Consider the following 27187-nt stretch of genomic DNA (forward strand, 5'->3'; position numbering starts at 1 on the left):
GAACAAATGATTCATGTTAAGGTCCTTGTTGGGTCTCTCTTCACATTTTGAGTGCAAAAAGGGTTTTACTTGGCATGCCACCCACACAACTGATTGCAATATACTGTAGTGTTGTTAAGGAGCCTTGATGATGCCACTTTGGTGCATTTCTCCAGCAGCGAGCTTTCCATCGTGATCCCCCCATGCAACGAGGCCAAGACAAACTCCAGAGCCTGTGACCCATTATGCTGCTGCAATTAAAGTTAATTTTGTTTTAAAATTTAAGCACGTCTTTACCGGGAGAGCCAGTAAATGAGGTGTGGAGCTTCATACAAGGCTCCTTGAAGCTTAAAAAGGTTTCCAATTAACACGCAGAGGGAAATATATCCAATAAGTGAACTTATACGAACCAAGGGATAAATACGGCAACATACCAGGCATATTTGTGTGAGATGACTGAAGGAGTGCCATCTGCTTTCCAGTTCACCAGGAAAACCCAGAACACTCTGACAAACAAGCCTTACTGGGCTGATTAGACTTTATTAGACGCATAATGAGGACAAGCCCAGGAGAGAGTGCGAGTCATCAACATTGTTATTGTCATTAAGGAAGCAATTAATACTAAAGTACCATTTATGACACATACTTTAAGAATAAACCTCATAAATAAAACTTTTTTCTCTTGAAAAATCAATCAAGGATTGCTATGAAGATATAATAATTTAGATAAAAGTTTTTTTCTCTACAACACAAAAAAAGTATATCACGAAGACCTTTTCTGCACAAAGAAAGATGCAATTTTAATTAGTCACCATTTAATCTGCAGGTATTTTGTCTACTCACCGACTTTGCGGAGCTCGAACGACGTGTCAAACTGGTGTCCAGCTGCCAGCAGTAGAACGGCATAGTTGATGCCAGAGTGCAGCGTTGGCTCCGACTCGAACCCCTTTTTAAACCTGAGAGGAGAACAAAAAAAAAAAAAAAAAAAAAGACCTATAAACAACGTTCTTCAAAGAAATGCGTCATCCCGAAAAAAAAACCAGGCATCTCTGAAGTATCAGGAGGAAAAAAAAAAAAAATTACAGAGTTTTCTGAGATAGTGGAAGAAACAATTAGACTTATTGAGCTGGGGCCCCAAAATGCCAACCGGCAATCGTGAGTGCACCCAAATAATGAGAAATTTCATTTATTTAATGACCAATCTGTTCAGCTGCAGAATGAGGTGCGAATGTTATTACATCCCCGTACCAGTTTTTTTTGTTTTGTTTTTTTCCCCCCCAGATGGAAACTGAAAGTGCCAGCCAGATGGGAGGTTGATTATCTCTGCACCACGTTCAGTGAACAAATATACGAGGTCTTAATTGCCATTTCCTGATGAAGTTAATCAGACGGCTCGTGTTATTGGGCAAACTTCAGTTTGCTCTGATCGGTCCCGAGCGCTCAACCGTTCTCGGAAGGGAAGACAAACTGTTTACAATCACATCTGACTTCACGCCGTTAAGCCAACGAGGATTTTATGCAAGAGGATTACATTAAAACAACTTGTTGACAGTTGGGTTTATAAGAAGGATCCACCTGCGGCAATATAAATTAAACTCCACTCCATCGGTGTCGGAAAAAAGAGAGTCGAAGGCTTTTATTAAATATAAAACCCACGCTGTAACAACGTATAATGGATCTAAAAAAAGGGAAAAAGAATTATGGGTAATAGTCCTTCATTATTCCTGATATAAACTTGACATTTCTCATTTTTATATAGCAAATTTGCAATTTCAACCTACATTAGGCTGTCTGCAACTTTAACACAATAGCTTTAACAACTTAATGGCACTAAAATCTCAAAGCTGGCTTGTTGACTTGGCTTTTCTTCTAGGCATGTAATGCAGTAGCTTTAAATATAGAGTTTTCCCTGAAATGTAATGTAACATCTCCATACAGCCCCGAACGAAACAAACTGCATCGTTTTAAATGATGTTTTGCTGTGACGAGAAACAATCTGGAATGCTTCCTGCAACCGGTTCCTGTAAATAAAAACTGTAAATCTCATCACCAACAAACTGCTTTTCCTCGCCGATAACAGCGATTTGGAGATTTTGGATTAAAAGTAACTCACCACGGTGAACCCCAGTGAGTCACCACAGTTATTACGCGTCTTGTCCCTCGCAAAAGCGTCTTCTGACAATATTTATTGGTGACTCAGTGTCTGGAAGAGCCGTGCGAGCAGAAATGAAACAGATACGAAGATCCACAGACGTGATCGTCTCACCAGAGGGTGCCTCTGTCCCTGCTCTGCGTGTCCCTGAAGTGAGACTCCAGGAACATGTCCTTATAGATCCGTCCCACCATGCAGTAGATGTCCGACGCTACCTGCTCCTCCCCTTCCACCAAGGGCAGCATGATGTCCAGGGCTTTCTGTCGGTCACCAGGCAGGTTCCTCCTGCAGGCGCACACAAGCGTAAAACCACACAGTAAACATCAAATTCAGACAGAAATATAATTTATCACACTTTTTGGACCTGTGTGCGACATTTGGCAATAATAAAAGGAGCTAAATAATTGGCTTTGAGCACATATCCAGACTTGTTAGTTGAAAATTAGGAATGTCTCTCATTATTAGATTGCCTTAATGTTAAAGTGAGCATATTCATGTAATAATGAGCTGCATTGTGTGAAGTGGGTAATTACAGCCTGACAATTTTCTTGAAAAGTAGGCAGTGTTTGCAGCTTTTTTTGTTTGCACTTCAATCAGTAAGACATCTTTAACCAGCCAACTTGAAGGGAGATCAAATTCAGCTTCTAAGTATTCATTTTGGAACAAATTAACTGAAAAACAATCAACCAGATGACCCAAAAAAAAAAAAAAAAGAAGTAAGGAACGAGACCGGTTTACAAGAAAGCGTTGCTGCTTGGAAACCAACGCGGAGAGACTTTTGAATTTTGCTCTACAAACTGACAATGACACATTCTCTTGCGAAAAAACTCAAATATCTTAAACTCAAGCATTCAAAGACGCTTCAGAGTCCTTGCACACAAGAACACAACACGGACAATGAAATCCCAGTGAGTCATCTCAAAATAAATAGATAAGAACAAGCAAAGAAGTATGAAAGACATGTAAAGGGAGGTAAAAACAGGTAGCAGGCTATGGCCACATACATCAGACATGTGATGGATGTTGGGTAAAAACTGCTCCAGAGTCTGCCGGCGCTCGTCTTTAGAGACCCGTACCATCTGCTGGAGGTTAGCAGGGCTAATAAATGGTGAGAAGGGAGTGTACTTTGTCAAGTTACAGCCCCAGACTACATTATTTTATCAGGATTTCATGTGAAAGGCCAACAAAAAGTGCTGCAAAGTGGTGCGAAAATCAACATTTCTTTTAAAAAAACGTCAGTTTGAAACGTGTAAAGCGTGTTTGGATTCGGCCCCAATTACTTCTGCAGCTTTAAATAGAATCCAGTGCAATCAACAGCCTTCAGAAGTCCACTTGTGCGTAAATTAATTGATTATAAATACAGCAGCTCTGTGAACAAACAGCATCACGGAGACCAAGGAGCACAGCGGACAGATCAGGGAGAAAGTTGTTAAACGTCTCAAAGTGCGCTGTCATCGTCCATGAACACAAGGCGTGTGTCACAGCTGCAAACAAAGCAAGACGACCAAGGCAAGGCTGTCCATCTAAAGCTGACAGACAGGGCAAGGAGAGCATTTTGGAGAACCTCCAAAAGCATCTAAAGACAATTACAAGGTCGGCTTTCTATCATCTGAAGAACATTTCCAGGATTAAAGGACTGATGTCTCAGCAGGATCTGGAAAAACTAATCCATGCATTTATTTTTAGTCGAATTGATCACTGCAACAGTGTTTTCACAGGTCTGCCTAAAAAGTGGATCAGACAGCTGCAGCTGATCCAGAACGCTGCTGCCCGTGTCCTCACCAAGACTAAGAAAGTAGAGAACATCACCCTAGTTCTAAAGTCCTTCCATGGCTCCCTGTATCTCAGAGAATAGGCTTTAAAATCCTTCTGTTAGTCTATAAATCCCTGAATGGCTCAGCACCTAAATACATCACAGACTTGTTATCAGTGTATCAACCATCCAGACCACTAAGGTCTTCTAGCTCCAGCCTTCTCTGCATACCTAGAACCAGAACCAAACACGGAGAAGCAGCATTTAGTTCCTATGCTCCACTGATCTGGAACAAACTTCCAGAAAACTGTAAAAGTGCGGAAAGCCTGAGTTCATTTAAATCAAGATTAAAAACACATTTGGTTAGGATTGCCTTCGACTGTTCTAGTTAAACTGTTTTTACTGAAACATAATCAATTCAACTTTGTAGTCCAACTGTTTTTAATATTTGCTTTTAGTTTCTATTCTGCCATGTTCTATTTTGTTTCTACATTTTATTACACCTTGCTTTATTTTCCTATATTTTAATCACGTAAAGCACTTTGCATTGTCTCTGTACTGAAATGTGCTATACAAATAAATTTGCCTTGCCTAGCATTGATGAGAGAAGCGGCAGGGAGGCCCCTTTAACTGCAGCTCTGGAGGAACTAGGGAGATCCACAGCTCAGGTGGGAGCATCTGCATCGAAACCGTTCGTCCACACTACAAAAGCTTGTCTTAATGGACGATTGACAAGACGGAGGCTGAATTGGAAAAATGAAGGAAAGCGTCCTGGTCAGATCATAGCTGCAATGGAACGGTTCAGATTCAACCATATACATGTGTTACAATGGCCTAATCAAAGTTCAGACCAAAATACAGGTAAATCAACTCAGGTAGGCTAAATACAATCCTGAGAAGGGTGCAAGTTCCCCGGTTTGAATCCCACAGACTACCACTCTGGGTCCTTGAGCAAGACCTTTAGTCCCAGAACTCTCTGCTGTACGGCGGCAGCCCACTGATCCCTGTGGAATGCTTTTAATGCAGAGAACAAATTGCAGTGGAATAAAATGTGCAATGACGAATAAAGACGATGATTATTGTATTATAATTTATGTTTATTTAAATGCAGGCCACACGTTTCTGATTTTATACGTAAAAGATGACTAAAACCATTTATCCTTTTACTTTACATCAATGTATTACATTGTGTTGGTCAAATGGTTTGCATCTTGCAGCTATTGCCATTTTTGCAGCAGCCTATGTTTTTGCTGAGATTAGGAAGACTTACTGCGGATAGGCTTTGAAAATTAACAACAAAAAGAAAAGAAAAGGAAAATCCTGATAAACTTGACGCGGCTGTTCTCCAGGGTGTGAAGGTTAAATTCAACACATGGGCTGACAGCCATCACCATGGAGACTGTCCACACAGGGCTGATAGACCTGCTCTGTCCTCACACCGTTCTGTTTCCTGCCTTTCTCCTCTCCACACTGCTGATGTGCATTTGCTTAGAGGACACGCTCCCCCCGCTCCCGTCAGGAACCGGCCCGAGCAACAGGCTCATTGTTCAGCACCCACGTAGCTGAGACGGAAGCCACTACAAACTTCATCATTGAAGCGTTGCAGCAGCTTCACATCAATCACTCGGCTTTTATTTAGGCCAGATATTGTTAATTTAAGCGCTTTGAGTGGGCTGCAGGGTGCTGAGTCAGAACACAGTCAAATATCCACGGTAAAGATAATTATCCAACGCCACTTCAAGGACAGCATCTAGTTAGTGTCTCTTTAAATAGAACAATTTTACTTAACTATATTATATAATATCTGGTAGCTGTTAAAAAAAGATGTTTTTAACTGAAAAACAGCCTAAACCAGAAGTATAATACACGCACTTTATAAAAAGAAAGTATATTTCTCTCACTGTCTGATATAAGATCATATAAAACTTTTCCATCTTTAGGCCAGTTTGGAATGCAATAAAATCATTTCTATTTGATAAATGCCAGAATAATGACAGATAATTGTATACAGATTCTATTATCTTCTTTGTTCCAATGGATTTTGGCAAAACTCCCTTTAAAACTATAGAACTTAAGCCAAATGTTTTGTTTCTGCTGACAGGTCAGGTTCGTAGCCCACTTTGCTCACACAAATACACGGATCAAGGCTTTGTGATGGCCTCTCCGAACCGTTGTTGTTGTTGTCCTTATGCTACTATTTTGATAGTTTGCTTATCATTTTTTTTTATCATTTGGAAAACCTGTTTGTGCTAAAACTTACACTTCCTGGCTTATGTCTTGAAATGTTGTTTCAGTATTTCCACATAATCCTTGTTCCTTTTGATGCCATCTATTCTGTGAAGTGCACCAGTCCCTCCTGCAGCAGAGCACCCCCTATAACCTGATCCTGCCACCTGCATACCTCACAGTTCAGATGGCGTTCTCAGGCTTGCAAGCCTTCCCCGTTTTCCTCCAGATGCATTTCTACTTTCATCAGACCACAGGGAAATTCTCCAAGTTAAGGTAGTTGTCCCTGTTTGCATTTGCAAACTGTTATCTAGCTTTTATTTTGCTTCTGAAGTAATGGCTTCTTCTTCTCTGAGTGGCTTTTCAGCCGATGTTGATACAGGAATTGTATCACTGTAGATAAAGACACTTTCTTACCAGATTCATGGTCTATTACTCATGTGGTGGGTTTTTCTTTTTGCAGGATTTATGCACACATTTAGTATCAAAACACGTTAATCTCAGAGAAAACCCCCCAGAACAATTTATTTTTATCAGTTTGATAGCTGGACATCACCATGATGTTTATACAGTAATATAACTACTTGAAGAGAAGAACATTGCGTCTTCAAATTTAACACAGGGTGGAACCGGACCTGTGGAGGTCCACCAAGCAATGTGTTACAAAGCCATGATCATTTGGGCTTTTCCTAAAGTGGCTTAAATAATAATCTCACTGCAGCTGAACTGAATTTGAAGGGAGTATTAAAAATACCTCTCTCTCTCTCATTGTTCTGGCACTTTGCAAATAGAAACTATTCTGCTAATCTGACCACAGGCAGGAACAGTTTAGTCTGATTTAAGTCAAAACAGTGAAAAAGAAAAACAAGTTTGGTGTATTTTTTTGATTTTGTATGTAAAAATCTGGTCTCAGCTGTATGTAAAAGAAACTGGCCGGTTAATGCCGTTAAAAATTATGCTTAAGCTTCCTACAGTTGAATCTCCATCAAACCCCACACGGGCCAAGGGAAGAGACATCTCGGGCTTTCTGAAAACCTAAACAAGGCTAAAAGTGCTGTCTCTGGGTGGGTGTCTACAAATTGTCCCGATTTGTAGCATCTTCATTCTGTCAGCCGCTGCCTGAACAGCCAGACTGTAGTCCATCTTACCTCTTTATGTCAGAGATGATAAGAAAAGTGCAACACCCCCCCCCCAAAGAATAAAAAAAAAAACAAAAAAAACTTTGTTTTGCGGTTGCTGCGTGTTTTAGATGTTCCCCTCGTCAACAAATCAGTTTCAAACGGTGGAGTTATCTCCCAAACATGTCAACAAGCTTTGCAGAGACCTGTTAATGATGCAAATCAGGGCTGCTGACGCAGGATAACATGCAAAACATGCAGGATACAGGACACCACTGCTAACCCGACACACAGAAATGTCACAGACCAGGAAACGGATAAAGGAAAATCCAGCATTAATCGAATCGGGATGACGTTTAGAAGCATCAACAGGCGTTCTCTGTCTGTGTCCTAAACATTTTAAAAATCAGGGGAGTCGAGTAACTGAAGCAAATTATTGCTCTCTGAATTTTAATATAGCTCAGTATCTTTGCTCCTATCTGGGTAACAGACTTATGTGGTTGAGTGATGTTTCTGAGTACTTTAGGTATTATTTTAATCAATACGAACAAACGTTTCCGTTTCTGCTTTTTTGTTATTGAATTACTGGATTTTAAGACCAGAATAAAACATGGAACAGGACAAAAATATAGAAATTCACATTACACTAGGAAATATTAAAGAGAATATTCAAGAGTTGATTTGTAAGATGCACAAACAACTGCATAACAGCTTATTTTTTAGATTGGACCTTCAGTTGAAGTTTCATAATTATTTTTAAGTCTTAATTTTTTTAACAATAACTTTTTTTAAATATTTTTAATAAATTTTATTTTATAACACTACTGATTATAAATATTATAAGCTTTTAATTTCTATACACATATATATGGAAGCATTATATATACGGTTTAGGGTTTTAGTATATAAGTGTTGTGAGAATTTTAAATATTTATTTTGAGGTGTTTCATTCAAGTGCATTTCCAAGTCACCTCAGTTCCTGATCCTTTATAACTCATTCATTTATCTATTTTTTACTTAGTTTGACAGTTTCTAATGTGTTTTTTTACATCTGTTCATCTGTTTGTAACTGTATAGGTTGAATTAGTCGAGTATTTTGGATTACTTGAAGGAACAATATTTTAATTTCCTGTTACAGAATAAAGCTATAATGAGAATAAAGTCAAAATTCGTGCCGCTAAAACTCCGTTGGGTATAACCCGCTGCGTCGCACCTGTGTTTACAAACTTGGCGAAAGTACGATTGATTGAATTTAAATGGAGTTGCTGAAGGTTACTTTTCTGAACACCTTGTACTGCAATTAAACAAACAAAAAAAAATGATATTTTATAACACATACAGATTCTATTTGCAGGTTTAACTAGTCTGATGTATAAAGCTATGATCAAATGTCTGCAACAAGGAACGTTGAAACCTATAACAGCATTATTACACATGCATTTCTGCACAGCTCTTTAAATTTTGCAAGATGCATGCCAGTACCTAGGTTTTAAGCCTTTAAAATGCAACATTTATATGTCTGTTTTACATATATTTTTGTAACAATCTAAGACATTCGACTTGTTTACTACATGCAGTGGAAACAGTTTCTCTCTGCAGCAGTTGTGTTTCTCAGTAAAAATAAATCAGACCACACATCTCCTTTACTTTAACACTAGATACAGTGACTCATCTCTGCTTTTGTGAGCTGAACTGGAACAAAACATCTACATAACATTCTGCTTATTAAACCGAAGGATAGACTTTCTATCTAACATTTATTCTAGGTGACTGTACAGTTTGCGACTCAAAAGCCTCACATTTGGCTGCCAGATTCATGAGCATCATTCTTTATTCGCAGACTGAGCCAGTTGCCCCGTAAAAAACTGCAGGAAGGTTTAACAAGAAAAGCAGCTGGTGTGAAAGAAGGAGCCAAAACCCTGCTGTGTGGTACATCTGTGCTCAGCTGTGTAGCTATATTAGAGGCATATTGATGATGCCCACTTGAAAAGAAGGAACTGGTAGTTTCGTCTGCATCCCTTCAGGCTTGCACTTAAAGCATACACTTGATACTGTAAAGCAAACAGCTCTGCAAAACAAAACAAAACAAATGGAACTACATTAAACATTAAACTACATGTTTGGATGCGTTTAAAACTCGGTAGCACATCATCCAGATCAATTTTGATTTGTAAACCTTAATAATGCATCCTCATCCATTACCGGAGTGGGTTTTGGTGTTTGTTGTCGTTCTTGACGCGGCTCAGAGCAGTTTTTCTTTATACATGCCAACTTTGAGCTACATTATTAGAAAATATGACATCCCTATTCCAAGACTACGCCTTGAGTACTGGTCCATAGTCCTGTCGGGTCAGAAAGGGGACAGCCTTGAACTGTTCACCCAAAGCTGGGCGCATTAAAGGGTCCAAAGAGCCTTAATGTGTTTAAATACTAAAAGCTGCTTTCACCGGATCTAAAAATGAGCCCAATTTAAGAAAAACACAACAACAACAGTCCATATCCTGATACCCTGGGCACCAAACTTCACCGTTTGGCTGTAGAAACTCATTTCATGAAGCGCTCTATGAACTGTACTGGAGCTAATCTGCAGGCTACAGGAAGTTTGGAGGCCTGTGGCTTTTGACTCTGCAGAAATATGGTAACCTCTGCACAGTCTGCGCCACAGCGCCCGCTCAACCTGCTTTGTCATTATAAGCGGCCTACCACTTCATGGCCGAAGAGCTGCGTTTCCTAATCACTTCAATTTTGTTGAAAGACCGCTAACAACTTATTGTGTAGCATGTAGTAACGAGGAAGGTTAACGAATGGACCTTTGCACAGGTGGCATCCTATCACAGAAACACGCTGGACTCCCCTGAGCTGCTGAGAGTGACCCGTTTTTTAACAAGTCTTTCTAGAAGCAGTGGGCTGTAGAGCACCAAGAGAGTCGCTGAAAAATAAATTCAGCCATTTCAAATGTAACATTTAAATTATAGGATAAGAAATCTAATTTGAAAAGTGTTTTGTAATTGCACATTTGAAAATTAATTATAAAACAGGAACCGTAAATTGTATTTATTAATCCATGATTAAATACTGCAATTTCTTAATGGAGATTCACAATTCATAAACCTGATTATAAATATCTTTTCTTATTAGGCATTTAAAAAGCTAATTTCTTTTTTCATTCCATATTCTTTTTCACCTTGCATTTTCTCTTTACTTTTCCGTCCATTTAGCGTTACTGTAACCCTTCTGGTCCCTATGTGTTCTCTTAACAGTTTCCATTTTCCATTTAGCTTTTTCTTGAATCCTTCTGGTGCTAGGAACGATTTTGGAGCGTGCACAGTACCTCCTACGGTAGCCGCTGTGTTGTAATCGAGGGCTTCATCCGAATACCCTTAATAATAGCTTCTAGCTCCTTCTCCTGACCTGCTGGTCATGGTGACCGCTGATGCACTTCTGATTTGGCTGAAGAGTCCTTGCTCTATAAGGGTATTCGGACTGAGCCCAAGTGTGGCTGTCTAATCAATGAGGGAACGGCTTACATCCGCAGAGCAGCTGTGATTGGTTTACCCTGGTCTTCAGTGTGTTCAGGGACCAGAAGGGTCACGGTAACGCTAAATGGACCGGCTAAAGTAAAAAGAAAATGCAATAGTGGAAAGGATTTGAAAATGCAAGGTGAAAAAGAAAATGGAAATGGAAAAACATAATTATCTTTTTAAATGTCTGATAAGAAAAGATATTTTTAAGGGAATTTATGAATCGTGTTTTCTTAAAATCCATTTAGCAATAGGATTGTAGTATTTAATAATGGACTAATAAATAAAATGTACAAATTCCTCTTTAATAATTTAAAACGTGCAATTACAAAACACTTTTCATGTTGGATTTCTAATTATATGATTTAAATGTTATGTTTGAAATAGCTTGATTTCTTTTTCAGCGACTCTCCTGGTGCTCCATAGCAAGCATGCCGCGGTGCAGGATTTTATCCACCTGTGGCCATGGAACTGACAGGCTAGATTAAGTCCTCATCCTTCCCATAGTTGGTTTATAGTTTGTTATTTGGAAAGTACATTTCTGGTTTGGCCACTGGGAATGAAGGTTAACATTTGACAACACACAAAAAGACAAACTACTGTGATTTTGGCTCAACGAGTTAAATCAGTATTTCCCCTGTTATACCGGGGGTACGCCCTTCCAAATCAACAACCCCCATAAGACACTGAAATTTATTTTCTACATAACGTAGATCAAAACAGAAGTGATCAGTGGTTACCTTTACTACATAAAACAGGTCTACACGCCTATACCTTTTATGAACCAAACAAAAAGCTTTTAATGTGTCCATTATTTTCATGTCTGTAGGAGAAAAGCTACATGGTCGGGCAGACTGGTAAAGCATGAATGTTATATGCTTGTTTTCCGTCTTACCGGTTCAGTGCAAAGGCATAGTGGAACTTCACGTGTGGATGAGACATGGGGTCAAACGTCGGCAGCTTCTCGAGCGTTTCAACCAGCTTCACAACGGACTCATAATCCTAGAAGGTTAAAAAAAAAAAGAATAAAAATAAGGATGTGCTCCTGCTGCAACCTTATCACTGTCACTGTTATAGAAAAAAATAATTAACAATGGAACTACTAAACTATATGTTTGTAAACCTCCAATAAGAAACTCTAATTGGCAAAAGGAAATTAAAATAAATAGAAAAATATATAATTTTTATTTAATAAAGAAATCTGCAAAGGTTGCCCCATATAAAATTAATAAAATGGGAGGACTACTTTGACTGCCTGCTGCCGTGGGATAAAATATTTAAACTAATCTCTAAAACTACTGTTGTTGATGTGAAAAATCTTTATTTTCGAATTAAAATCATATATAATATTTTACCCACTGGAAAAATTTTAAAACTATGAAATATGACAGTCAGATTATTGCCGTTTCTGTTGTCAGGAGTCTGAATCCACCCTGCATTTGTTTTGGTATTGTCATATTGTGTCTCTGTTTTGGGTGGAAGTTGAAATAAATGTGTTTAAGGATTGGTTTGTCTATGAAGCTTGATGTGGTTTCTGTTTTACTAGGGGAGTTCATCGACAGTCACGATTTAGTTAATATAAAGGTTTATTTTTAAAGCCAAAAATAGATTCTCACTTAGTATTTCTTTCTTTAAAACATGTATTCAGCATTTTTTTTTTAACTTTAGAAAGTTATATGGTCAAAATCGATAATGAAGCCAGAAAACATAAAAATAGATGGGAAGTTCTCAAATGTTTATTCTGAAAATGTAATTTTGTGGATTAATGAATTCATTTAATGTGGGTGAATGGATGTGAATGAGTGTGAGTGGGGGTGAGGGGAGAGAGTGTGAGAGGTAAGTTTTGGGGTTGGTACATTAACTGTGTAAATGTATCCTATGCTGTGTTTGATGTTGATTTAATAATAATAATAAAAAGAAGGAAAAAGAAGAAGAAAGATGAGGATGTGCTCCTACTGCAACCTTATCACCGTCACTGTTGACATGAAGACTATAGAAATAAAACAAGCTCCTCCAGAACATTGATTTTAGCAAGACATTAATCTTCTCATGTCACTCTATTCGTTCAGAGACTCAACCTTCCCCAACAGCTGAAGCACGGTACTAATTGAGCGTTCTCTTCATCATATTTCTGTTCCTTATACTTGCCTACGTATCGAGTATAGCCACGGCCTGCTGAATAATTCAAGACATCCTCTACGCTTGTTGTCCTAATGCAAGATTCATGAGGCTGCGCAGAGCTTTTGGCGAGCAGCAGGACGTAGACAATAAAAACGTCACAAAATAGATATGAAATATTGGAAAGGATGGAAGTTTTTAAATGAGCTGTCCTGAAAGGTTCGCTATGAGCTCTCTGCAGGTGGTCCAGGACCGTTCAGGTATCGGTCGAAACGATCCTCTGATGGGATGATGATGATGGTGATGATGGTGATGGGTGAGGTGACCTCTTCCTTGGCTCTAAATTCACCTCTCTCTTGAATTGAGCCAATCTTAGATATTTTTTGGCATTTCTTCCCAACCTTTTAACACACGGTTAATTTTTACAGCAAAGCGGAACTTAATAATTGGATTGAAAATATTAAAAAGCATAATGAGCAAAGAGATTATACTCAAGAGTTGGATTGCTTTCACAACAGAAAATGTTATGTTTAAATAATTGGTTAATTAACTGGGAGAAACAGTTATTTTAAGCGGTGTTGTTAATTAGTCTCTGACAATAAAAGGTCTATGTTGCTTCTCTTCTTCACACCACTGATCTTTTTATAGATTTCCATGCGGGAACTTGCAACACTGTTACAAAAAGTGTCACATTTTTAAAATGTACCCGATTACATCCCAGCAATATTCTAAAGAAACCAAATAAAAAATTAACTAGTCTTTGAAAATTCTCTATTTCTATATTTGCTATAGCCCCGTTTTTTTCCCCTTTTTTCCCGTCTTTACTGTCATTTTATAACATGTTAAATACTACAAATTTAGAAAACGACACGTTACATACTACAGATTTGATCTTTGAATAAGCAACAATACAGTCAAATTATCAAACACTAATATTTATTATTAGGTGCAAATAAACCTTTACTTTCTTTTAGACTATTGTATCCAGGTATAATAAATTACACTATTTTTTTTAGTTGAGAGCTAGAGCTCTTTAAACAAAGAAATATATCATTTTAGACAAGTGCCAACCACCTACTGAATATTTTACACAAGCACAGGTGGACTGACAGCGATATGGGTAAACATGGCATGCTGGAGACAAGTCTGACAGGGAGCATTATACAGTCCCTGACTTAGCACAGGACAGACTCCACACTAAGAGACAATATCGAGTCTAAAGTCAGTCTTTTTGTTGCTTACTGCTCATAAAAACGGGCTCCTGTGCGTTTTGCATGGATTAGGGTTCAGCAGACGTACCTGGATGTCCCTGTATGTCAGCAGCAGGTTGATGACCACATCGACTGAAAGACACTCCACGTTGTCCAGCCGCTGCTGAATTCGGCTCAGTTCGGCTGAAAGCTCCATGCCGGTGTAAAGTTCACGGGCTTTACGGATCTCATTCAGAATCGTTTCTCTGAAGTACTGGCTGTAGGAAAAAAACAACAACAAAACAAAACAATGCATTTAGTTCACTGTATATACAGAGCTGTGAAATACCAATCAGTCCCTTACCGTATTTTTTGGACTAATATATATATATATATATATATATATATATATATATATATATATATATATATATATATATATATATATATATATATATATATATATGCACACCGGATTATAAGGCGCACCATAAATCTTTGAGAAAATGTAAGGATTTGAAGTGCGCCTTATAATTGGGTGTGCATTAAATATGATTACTGTTGTGCTTGCTGACTGATTTTATGTGGAACAGTGCGCTCACAAATGTGTTAAAATGTGTAAGTACGACTTTGGTTAGCAACGAAGCCGCTCCACTCAATGGATATTTGGAGCATTACGGTACACTGTGTCATACCTGATAGGCCCCCTGAGCTGTCTACAAGACTGCCTGACAGTAATGTCTAAACCAGAATGGTCGAAACCATTCATGTAAAGGCCCCCACATACACGGGTGTAGTTCATTCCATGGAGGTCTGTGTGTACTCGAGGTGGACTATGTGCCGACTCTGCGCATACCAGTGCATGCAAAACAATGTTTTCGACCTCGTACGCGGTTTCACACTGTAAACCTTTTGGAGATAAGAAGCTGTTTTATATGTGACACTGAGCTCGATACACTGAGCTGCTCCAAGCAGGCGGTCTCCAGGACGCAGCATCACAGTCCCTCTCTGTTCTCACTGACAGGTGGGAGCCTGCTGGAAAAGAAACGGCTCTAGGAGCTCAGCTAATCACACATTTTACCATCCGTTCCACCGCTTTGTCCCAGTGGGAGAAACTGTGGGAAAAGGCCTTATAATCCAGTACGCTTTATGGTCCAAAAAATGTGGTACTTTCTTTTGGCTTTTTTCTTTTGTCATACGTCCATGTTTCTGATCTTCAGACCCATTTTCATATCAGAAGATAATATGATTAAATACAAAACAATTTCATTTATGCCACCACTTGCAGAGCTGAGCTGGTGCATTGTGTGTTACCCTTCAGCAGATAAGGAGACACATATTTTACGTATCCTTTGCCTTTCGACATTTCTAGACATGTACGTTTTTTTTGTTTAGTTTTTTACCAGCTACCAGCTAAAACCGGCCACCACAGAAACCATTTCTTCCCCCAGGCTGACAATCTGATTAAAGCTTAACCGCCAGAGCACCCAGACGGATAACATGCATATTTGGACACAAAAAAATAAAAAACAAAACAAAACAAACTTACATGTCTAGAAATGTCAAAGGCAAAGGATACTTAAAATATGTAAAATATAATATGAACAGTGGGTTAATAAAGGTTCTATAAGAGAAAAAGAATCTGGGTAGTGGTTCAGTCTGTCCAGCTGCAAACAACCCCCCCCCCCCATCAATAAGTCACATGATCAATTCATTCCTAGCACTACTTTGCATAAAACAGCCAAACCATCTGCTTGAAAATCGCTTTTCAATATACAATACAATTTACGAAAAGGCCAAGAGGAAACATCTTCAATTGCAAAAGGGCTGCATTCCCCTTTCCTTAGTCATTACAAGGTTAGATAACTTTCAGTGGAAGTCCGCGTTAGTAGAGAACTTTGTTCCTTCCTCTTACTGAAACAACTGCAAGTGTTTCCTCAAACCGGACAGAAAGCAAATAAAAAGGTAATTCCCATCAACACCTGAGGGTAAATATATTAAAGAGGGCAGCTGGAGGACGCGATAAATTTAACTGACATCTGAAAAATATTCCTATTTCTTTCCCTTTTTGAGCCAGGGCTACTTCCAAATACCTCTGTGTGCCAGAAAACTAACACCGCACAACAATCTCAACACAACATCCCCACGTTGGAAGATGGCGGTGGCAGCTAATGCTTTGGGGATGCTTTCCCCACCTCTGTAGAGTCATGGAAGCTGTTCTGAATAGACGGAAATATAGATGGAGAGAGCAACATACGGGGCGATATGGTAAAAACACATTAGAGGCTTTAAGGACAACGCTCTAAACATGCAGTCCGAGCTTCAGTGCAGAGCTGTAGATCAGTGGTGTCCAATGCCAGTCTTCATGGACTGGTGTCCTGCATGGTTTAGGAGTCACTAAACATTAAACGCAACTGGACTAGCGTGTTAAGACTGTCGTCTATAGGGTAGAACAAGTCTCCCTTGAAAAAAAAAAGGGTTCAGGTTCAGTTAGAGTCAAATGTTTACAAAATTATTTCACACACACAGAAGAAAAGGCAACAAAAAGACTAATTATGTCAGTAGGGTAGAAGACAATGCCGGACCAAGAAGTGTCCCTTATTTATTTTTCAAGGAGTTGGCAACACTAGTTGTTAATAAGGTTGTTGTATGTTTTTCCCTCTGTGTGTGACTGCTGACTGTACAGCAAACTCGGGGGACAATACGGGTTAACTGAACTGAACTAAATGAGGGCTTAATAAGCAGGTCGCTGCTGAGTTTGATGTAGATTTCGACTCATATATCGGCCGGCCGATAACTTTGGCCGATATTTGCGATTTTTTCTCCACTGTATCGTATCCACCGATACGTGTGCTTGTATCGGCCAATATCGATGTGTTAGCATATTAGCTTATATCCCTGGCAGAGAGCGGCTGGTAATGTTGTAAGACCGCCAACAACAACAGCAACAACAAGAGTATGTTTTCCACTTTTAATGCAGTCTTAACCATCTAATTTAGCTGCATCTGGCCTTTGAAAGTCAGCCGCCTTCTCACTGTGAGCAAGAGGAAACGCTGTGTCCGTTTCTGTATCTAAAAACCCACGTCTGATCTCCAGCTGGCGAGCTGCCACTGCGCATGTTTGTTCCCATGAACAATTGTGTATCCCCATAAAAATAATAACCAATCACTACACATACGGCATCTAACTCCCCGTTGAACTAACAAAGCTCTTTTCTTGCAGTGAAACGTTTATTAAGTGCGAATAAAGCGTTGCCATCAGAATCGTGATGCATGTTTTCTCTGTGTACCTTTCAAACTGCGGTCTGAAGTGGACTGTTAATATAAGCAGATTTAATATCAAGTCTTGATACTTGTGTAACAATTTGTTATCGTTGTCATTTCTATGATGTAAACGGAGGAGGAAAAAAACAATATCGGCCTCATGATTAGGGTCCAAGAAAAAAAAAAAAAAAAAAACGGCAGCATATATCGGTATCGGTTAGACGGATGTCAGAATAATCGGTATCGGTATCGACCTTTAAAAAAAAACCCTGTATTGGTCGATTAAACTAGAGTTTGATGACATACTGAGGAGGTAATTCAGCCATTTGAATTAGCTTTGCTGGAGCAGGACACCGGCCCTCGAAGACTGGAGTCAGACACCACTGGTTTTCACCAAAGGACATGGAGGCATTAAAATAGTCGAGTTAAAGTCCAGTCCATTTGGGGATTTGTGGCAAGACTTGAACATTGATCTTCACAGATTCTTTTGATACAACTTGAGCTATTTTAAGAAGAATGGAGGAATGGGGTTTAGTTTCTAGATATCTAAAGCTGATGGAGACATACTGCAGTGCTCTTGCAGCTTTTACTGCAGCAATAGGTGTTTCTACAAGGTACTGGCTGAATAAAAAGCATGACGCAGTTCTCAGATTTATTTGTTAAATCATATATTGTCTTCCTTCCACCACCCAATTACGTGAGTTGTTTTGTTGGTTTATTACATCACAGTAGCATGCAATCATGTTTGTGGTTGACAACATGTACCAGGCTTAGCAGGTTAGAAACACGTCTGACCATCGCTGCGGTACACAGAATATTCAAGATGCTGGTAGATGACAGAATCAACGTGTCATGTTTTCATAGACTAAGTGCTGTGGAGACGTTGACAGCATTTGGGATAAACCCTGACCCAAACTTTAAAAGATCTGGATCTATAATCTTATTTCCCTGGAATAGGAATAGATTTCCATCTAAATGTTGAAGAATTCACATTTATCTGATGTGCAATTGGTGCATTTTACAGCTTTGCTATTTCGGTCTAGAATCTTTGCCGTGCCAACAAAAATGAGCAGTCGACACTTATTTGTTCTTCCTCTGCAGAACAGCCAAAAGCAGGATGTTTGTTCATTCAGCGCCCCTTCTTATGTGCTACATTAACACTGAACACTTTGCTAGGGTTTCTAATAGCTGCAAAATCTTTGCATTGTGACCAAAAAACGAAAGATTCCCAGCATAAAGACTGTTATTTGACGGAACAGACACGCACAGCGAGCAGAATATGCAAGAAGCAAACTTACTGAGAGTTGGCCTGCGAGACTTTGAGCAGCTGAATGAAGCGGTCCAGCAGGGGCATGCAGATGGGTCCCAGCAACATCTCGAAGCTAGGCTGCATCAGCTCGGTCAGACCCTTCATGAGGCTGCTCTCGCAGCAGTACACCTTGTTGTGAGGCGTAACCATGTACGGGATGAAGGCGTAGTTGGCTGAGCATGTCTGTGGATGAAGGACACAAACATTACATGTCGGATCAGTAAAAAAAAAAGCAGAGGGAGCATCTATTTATACTTCTCACTTCAGCTTAGGGCCAACGTGTTGAGTTTCAGAGGCGATGGATGGATGGATGGATTTATCCAGTGAGAGCAATAAGCTAGAGGTCCTTACAAACCGGTACCCTAACCAATCATGTGACAGCGCTCTTTGGGAAGCCCAGTCTGACTGTAATTTGTCTCATTTCTAACCAGAACACTTAACAGAAATGAATCATGCAGATGTTGCATAAACCACTGGAGCAGTGAATGGAAGCAACTCAAAAATCTCATTTTTTCCACACTAAATCAAGTCTGTGTATTATTTACATGATTTAAAAGCACTACAGTAAAGTTGATATCAAATTTTTTTTTTTTTTTTTTTTGAGGAAACAATCTACTTGGCCACAATTATTTTCTGTTCATTTCTCCTGAACCTCTCCACAGCGTACACAACGTGATCCTGAAACTCTCATTTCCTTTCGTCCAGAAAACTTTTTAAATCTGTCTAGTCGGGCTGGACAGCATATCGATAAAATAGAAATGATATTGATAGATAAGGATAATTATCAACAAATCTAAAACATATATTTTAAGTGCAGCCCTGGCCATTTTATGCTGTTGCTTAACAACCTTTTTTAGATACAGAAACACACAAACACTGAATTCAAACTCAACCCTTTATTCAACCAACGTTTAATCAAAACTGGAAGTTTTAAAAAAACATACACTGCAAAAATAGACCCAAAAATAAGATTTTTTTTTCTTGAAATTAAGGTATTTTTCCTTGATTTGAGCAGATAAATAGGACTATTTGCCAATGGAATAAGATTTTTGCACTTAAAATAGGAACAACTCATCTCCATCATCTTATTTCAAGTGCCATATATCTAATTATCTTATTTTAGGGGTAAAGACACTCATTCTATTGGCAAATAATCTTATTTACCTGCTCAAATCAAGGGCAAATACATTAATTTCAAGAACATGTTACTTATTTTTAGTTCTCTTTTTGCAGTGTAAAAACAAATGCATGTTCTACAAACTCTCTGAAGGGTGCAGGAGCATTTCTGAGTCTGTGTTGTGATTGGTTGGGGGGGTGTAATGACAGTAATATTAACTCACATGGCAAAAATGTAAAATGAAGGAAAACTGTTGCTTTATTGAACTTTTTATTTACCCGTTTTGTTCCATCATTGATATACGTCTATCGATCGATATATATTGTTACTGAATTATCGTCCAGTCCTACTTTCTAGAGGTAGTTTTCTAATAAAAAAGTTCACTAAAAACCAACTTCATTTGAATGCTACACACAAGGGCTGCTTGGACAGGAAATCAAAATACTGAAAAATAATCTATTAATTGAGAAACACAGCTAATAACCGTAGGTAAACTTGGATTAGCAATGTTTAGAGAGAGCAGTTATTGATTTTTTATTTTAAATAAAGCAATCTCCACAAGTCAGCAGGGCACATAAAAACTAAGAAGTGCAGTAAAAGATAAGATTTCCTTGCTGAGAAACCATCTCTTTCAGAGAAGAGGATCTGTGGGAAATATAAAAGGGCTTCCTCCATCCTTTTATAGACAGCAACACATTCATCCAAATTATTCCGGCCTCCATCTCTCAGTGGACCACCAGCTTCTTGTAGGTGAAGCTGGGGAGCATCTTCTCCCACATAAGAACCATCAGGCCAGACACCCTCCAGGGGTGTGTTCTGTCCCCACTCTGCTTGTCTCTTTACACAAACGTCTGCATCTCAGGGGACCCGTCTGTGAAACGCCTAGAGTTATCAGACGACAGAAGTTTAATTGATCTGATGGAGGACGGTGACGAGGATGCATACAAGCAGGAGTTTGGACCAGCACAAAACAGTGGCAGTCCAAACTGGGAGGAATAATTAGGTCTGCAGAGAGGATTGTCATCCTCCACTTCTAGGTCTTCAGGTCAAGAGTGAGAAACAGGGCAGCTTGCAGGCCCCAACAAATCCTGGACACAAACTGTTTAGGCGTTTGCTTTCAGATCGGCACTATAGAGCGCTAGTTGCTAAAACCGGCCACCACAGAAACCATTTCTTCCCCCAGCATGACAATCTGATTAAAGCTTAACCGCCAGAGCACCCAGACCGATAACATGCATATTTAGACCAATCCAACCATGTCTTCCTCTTTCGTACAAACATGTATACATACATAATAACATAAGAAATAATGCATTTCTATAATAAGGATATACAGAAGTGCATCCAAAAGGCTGTTTTGTACATCTTAAAATTACTTATCTGGTTTAAAATGTGTTTTTGGCCTTTAAATAAAATATATTGGCTCTGTAGGATTAGTTAGTAAGTAGGCATCTTTATAAGTTATATATAAAGGTCACAAATTTAACCTGCAATGATTTGTTTTAGACATCCGGAAAATGTGCTCAATAATTAACCAAATAAGTCATTTTATTATGTCATCCCCTTGCCAAAAATTGTGTTACGCTTAATGAACTGACTTTATAGGGAAGACGCCGCAAAGCTTTCTTTACTGTAAATAGACGGGAAGCAGACCGCCCAGAGGAAGTCGAAGCTGCTTCCTCTGTTTCGAACATTTTTTAGCTACTTCACAAAAGAGTTATTCTCAATAAGTGCACATAAACACACAACAGCTGCAAGAGCAGCATAGTAGTAAAAAAAAAAAAAAGCACACCCATTAAGAGCCGCTTCTACGAAACACTTACAGGTCTGCGTTTAGATGTATTTAGCTTTTTTTTTTATCCAGTCCGCTGAACAAGAAAATTATGAGGGAAAGTAAATGATCTGCTCACCTAGTGCATACTTTTACATTCGCTGCAATTTTCCTCCAGCTGTGACATTTATTTAGCTTTACATCAGATACCTGACGGCTCTTGCTGCAGAAGAAAGTGAGCTTTATTTACATTTCACTATAGACATTCGTGGTTCAGCTACGATTATCCAGCTCTCATTAAAGAAAGGGGAAATCAAAGAAAGCTGAAACACAAAAAGAAACTGTGCATTGTTTTCAAAAGACAGCCCTTCCAAAAATGTCAGATGGGGCCACAGGGAGACACACGATCAGAGGGGGTCTGAGCTGGAGACCAGCTGCAACCTTCCTCTAATAATCTATCATGTTTTCAGCGTTACTGGAGCCTTTTTTTCAGCAGCACCCAGACCACAGCTGATGCCTTCTCAGCCAACTGAAAAGGAAGTGAAAGAAGGTGTGGCGTTGACGCGACGAAAACTATTGACTGATAACAACTTCCTCCTGTGCAACGGTGGTGAATGACATCACTGGCTGCTGCAGCGGCAGACCAACTCTCTGATACAAACAAAAATAATACCCTGACCACTGTCTGTCTTAGCTAAAGCGGGTTGCAAAACCCCCGATGCTATATTTAGCTCCACTGTCTGCGTGTGGCTCGTGGCATCACAGGAATCAAGTGGCAGGTTTGTTTCCGAGAGCGCCTGAACGCTGCGGAGCAGCTGCCTGTCACCTGACATCAACGTGCACAAGTCGTTTCCAGGTAAAAAATCTCACAGAGGTCATGACTTTAGCTCAGGGGGATTTTAGGAACTGTGGCTGAGGAGGAATTGTCCTATTTGTTAGCTGACCCGTGATCCGTCTATTCATCCGCCTTTACAGCAGCAGCACTAATCCCAAAGAGCCAGATTGGAACTTGCTGTTGCAGCTTAATAATAATAATAATGATAATAATGGTTTATTTCGTCAACCCACCCAACAATTACTAAACACCTTGTTTCTTCCACGCAAGCGTTAATCTTTTGTAGTCTGCAAACTGCAGAGAAAACCCAGTGGGTGTACTTGGAAACAAAGGTGTTGGAAATCAGTGCAGTTGGAGCCACAGAATTAGAGGCTAATTACCTGGGTTTTAATTATGATGGCAGGTGGTTAAATAAAACTTCACAATGTTTGCTACAGAGGCTTTCCAAAAAGTAAAAGAGAAATCTAGGGCAGGGCCATTTGCAGAGCACTTTTTGTGCACTCGGACAGAAAATACTGGCAAAAACTATATATTTTTGTGATTTCAGATATTGCGGCAATGATTCAGATTGTTAGTAGGCTGTATGGTTATTTAGGAAGGCACATAATAAGAGTTAAGCTGAACTCACTGCTGTAATCACTCGGATCAACTAGATTGATCCCTAAAACCGAAAGGGACTAATGCACCTGAAGATATTTCTTCTTCTGTTGGTGATGTTACTTTCCAAAAAGCTGTGGAGACAAAATGCTCTCACTGCACTGCAAAAATAGAACTAAAAATGAGAGTATTTTTCCTTGATTTGAGCATGTAAATAAGATTATTTGCCAATGGAATAAGATTTTTGCACTTAAAATAGGGACAATTCATCTCCATCATCCTATTTCAAGTGGTGTATATCTAATTATCTTATTTTAGGGGTAAAAATACTCATTCCATTGGCAGATAATCTTATTTGCCTGCTCAAATCAAGGGCAAATACATTCATTTCAAGAAAATTCTACTTATTTTTAGTTCTCTTTTTGCAGTGTGACAAGTAATTTTACGCTCCACCTGAAACAGCAATTCTAAAGATCACCGGGAAACCAAGATAAGAGGCTGAGTCGTGAAGAAGAGGGGTTCTGGATTCAAGCCCCACAACCGGCTCCTTCTTTGGGGTGTACTACCGAATCGCGTTGCCACCGGTGCAGAGCTTGCTCAACATTTGCAACAGCCAGCTTTTAGAGCATCTGCACAGAAAGTGAGGTGCAGAACAGCAGATTTAGGGCCTATGAGAAGAGGACCAGTGAAGAAAACCCTCAAAGTAACTTTGTCTGACTAATTCTCTCTCTACTAGTCGGGTAAAAGAAAACGTTAACAGTATCAAAGCCCCGCAACAGGGTTGTGTCTCTTCCACTGCGATTAGTAAAGAGTGGGACCAAGATGTCCTCTAAGAGAGCTACTTTTTTCCAACAAAGGCGCGATCTGATGAAGATTTCCCACTATAAAAGAACCCTAACAAAGCAATAAAGGGCGTTAAAGATAAGCAGATTAAAACTTTGGGGGCTGTGGCACAGATCTTAACCTGAGAGCAAAAAAAAAAAAAAAAAAAAGAGGTTAACAAAACAAGGCCAGCAAACCGTGATCACCTCCAAAGATTAAGAAGACATAACACTGAAATCCAGCATCCAAGAGTTAACTGAAGGGTAACAGGAAGGCACAACTATGTAAAGATGTTATTTTTTTTATGCATTTGTGAAAAATACATAAAAAGACCCAACTGAAAGCCATTGAAAAACTTATGAAAATGACAGTCTTTAAACACTGCCAACGTTATCTGCTGGCTGCAGAAGATGTTGATTTGATTAAGGAATGGATAAATTAATCAGGATTCTATTAAAATGAAATTTTAAGAACATGATGACTGCAACTGCGTCGTCACATTTTAAGTGCATTTTCCTGGGCCGGCAGGATTAGTTGAGAGGGGTTGCGTGATTGCAGAGGCCAGAGTCTTACAGGAAGGAGTGCGAACAAATGACAGCGAGCGTATACGGGTGGCATGTATGAGTTCACACTCCGATTCTGTGAGTGATAATCAGTACTCTTCACTCCGCAGGAGTCAGAGAACAGAGCGTTTCATGCAGCGCGGAGGCCAACTCTGTCCACTGTGAAAAGCCACTTAGGGCAGATAAGCCTTTCATCTCACTCCTGGACAACATCAGGCCGATCCAGCTCCTGATTTCACATCACTTACTCTGCCAGGTTGGACAGGTGATGAGGAATTTTAATTCACCCATCAAGCAAAACGTGTTCTCTTCAGACTTTTACTGTCGCAAATTAAGAAAATATGTGGCGTTTTGTATTGGTTTTTGCAAAAAAAGCAAACAAAAAGAATTAGTATTATCTGCAACAAAATATCTGCCAGTTAAAGACAGGATTTCCTCGGTTTTAAGGAACCACCTTTTTTGAATGCTGCAGTTTTTGCAAGTCAAATTCTCAAAGTGCTTGTGCGCTTTCCTGCAGCATGTGTGGTGAATCACACGAAGCAGCTGTCATCTAGGGGGGGGGGGGGGGGGGGGAGTGCATCTTGAAAGCGAAAGAAAAGACATCTTTTATATTTAACCTATTATCGCTGCTCGTCAACCACTGTTTGCTGCACAAGTGCAAACCTTTGTAACACCGAGAACAGAAGCATAAGGCATTAGAGGCTCTGCTCCCTGCGTCGCTGAAGCGCCATATTCTTTGCACAACATAATATGTGTGATGTGTAAGCAACGGGTGAGTAATGTGCGAAAAGCAAAGGAGAGGCAAACAAGCTTTGTGTACTTACAGTGTTCTTCTGGCAAATTATCTCCTGAAATGAGAGCAAAAGGAAAAAATATGTTTTAGAGGTTGGACAGGAACATTGTCTTCAGGGGATAATTTACTGCAATAACACTTTGATGCCAAGGTAAACAAAATGAAGCCTTTCAGTTTAATTTAACACATCCATTTAGAGACCACTTTACAATAAGGGGCCCTTTATAAGATGGCTGAGAAATAGTTCATAGATATGTTATTAACTAATCTGTTAACCCTTTATAACTCATTCATATGCGTTTATTATGCATTAAGGGCGAGCAAGGGACGAAACTGATCGGTTTGTGCTTACAAGATAGTAAATTAGTCGAAAATGTTTAATACAACCAACTCTAGATTTAATTTATAGTTAAATAGATTAGGCTCACTGTTTGCCAAGAAAACGATCTTTTGCCCTTAATGAATGTATAATAATCAATTTCACTTCTGTAAACTATTTATTAGCCATCTATAAAGGGGAGCTATATTGTAAAGTGGTAACCAAAGTAGTTTATATTTACAATATATACACTTTGAACTAAATTAAAAATGCTAAACTGACTATTTCTCTGGTAGGAAACATTAAACATTTTTTTCCCAGATATTTTCTTTTAAGATTTTGTTGATATAAGGATTAAATTCATTTTCAACAATCACACAGTGGCTTTGTGCTCGCTTCAAGTAAAAAATCATTTTTAGCACACAAAGCATCATCATGTCGTGCGTTAATGAATGCAACAAAATTAAGTTTTAGCCTCACCCATGGAAATCGTTTCTAGAACACGGCGTTCGTGCTGCTCCAATGCCGCTAATCGAATTGATTTACACAGAGGAACAGATTTAAAAGATATTACTGTGGTTTGTCTTTTTCCACGTTTCACTATATTAAAACCACAAATCTGCACATGTTTTCGGATTGAATGGAAAACATCTGTGGGGAGCCATTTTATTTTTGTAATTCCAGTGGATTTAATATTTGCCCATTCTTTGCAAAACTGCCTGAGTATAGACTGCCTGGAGGGACAGAATCTGTGAGGAGCCACAGATTCTCAACTGAACTAAAGTCTGGACTTTGACTAGGCCACGTGAACAGGCTTTAAACCAGTTTCATTATAGCTATGGCTGTTTGTTTGTATCCCTCCACCAGACTAACCAGCGGCCTCTTGGTTGCTTCCCTTTGCTATCCTTGTCTGGTTTGTTAATTAAGTGGACGGCCATGTCTTGGTAGGTTTGCAGCATTGTCATATTCTTCCCATTTTTGGTTGATAGCACAGCAGTCTAAGATGTTCAAAGCTTAGGATATTGTTTTTTTAAACCTAGCCCAGCTTTTAACTTCTTCCCTGTCCTTTCTGCTGTGTTCTCCTTGGTCTCCATGATGCCGTTTGTTCACTAATGTTCAGTAACAAACCTTTGAGGCCTTTACAGAACAGCTGGATTTATACTAGGAGTAAATTGTGCGTAAGTGGACAGTGGCGCAGTTGTTGCCACAAAGAAAAAGAGTTTAATATGAACACAAATGCAAAAAGAAAAGGAAGCAATTTTCCTCCATTTTCACAATTATGCACTACTTTTAGTTGGTCTACAACAAAGAATCCCGACAAGAAACTTGATGTTTGTGGGTATAATATGACAAATGTGAGGAAAAGTTTAATGCATATTATTATATGCATTAAACTTTTAATTATAATAATATTATTTTTTTTTTAATCTCTGACTATAACCTGTTCAGCTTCTAGGCAAAAATTTATAGCAGATGTGGTAAAATCCCTAAAGTTAAGTCAAAAGTTGGTGATTTGCTAAATAATAGTGTAATTAGAAGCATCTGTATTAGGAAATACAATGTAACTAAATATTATGTGTATTATTCAACAGCATAACTGATGTCCCAAAGTAATAAAAAAGGGTTTTACTCAAGCTGGAGGATTTTTAGGAAATCAACTTGAGCAAAACTAATGAGAAAATGTTACTTCAGTAGTTTTCACTACAACTAGACGTGGCCATATTCACACTGACTTAAAGAC

At 39.1% G+C, this 27187-nt stretch overlaps 1 protein-coding gene across 1 annotated transcript in view; it reads right to left on the reverse strand.

The window, feature by feature from the left end:
• map3k5 (mitogen-activated protein kinase kinase kinase 5) overlaps window positions 1-27187 on the reverse strand; it is a 108418-nt gene that overhangs the window by 51759 nt on the left and 29472 nt on the right. Inside the window, exons 3-8 of the mRNA XM_012875805.3 lie at window positions 25159-25182; window positions 18619-18812; window positions 14167-14335; window positions 11645-11751; window positions 2246-2416; window positions 823-935 (exon numbers count right to left, since the gene is read on the reverse strand). Of these exons, the coding sequence (XP_012731259.2) occupies window positions 823-935; window positions 2246-2416; window positions 11645-11751; window positions 14167-14335; window positions 18619-18812; window positions 25159-25182 (778 nt within the window). The remainder of the gene's footprint in view (window positions 1-822; window positions 936-2245; window positions 2417-11644; window positions 11752-14166; window positions 14336-18618; window positions 18813-25158; window positions 25183-27187) is intronic.

The sequence above is a fragment of the Fundulus heteroclitus genome, chromosome 15 (genome assembly GCF_011125445.2).
Source record: "Fundulus heteroclitus isolate FHET01 chromosome 15, MU-UCD_Fhet_4.1, whole genome shotgun sequence".
Taxonomy (NCBI): Eukaryota; Metazoa; Chordata; class Actinopteri; order Cyprinodontiformes; family Fundulidae; genus Fundulus; species Fundulus heteroclitus.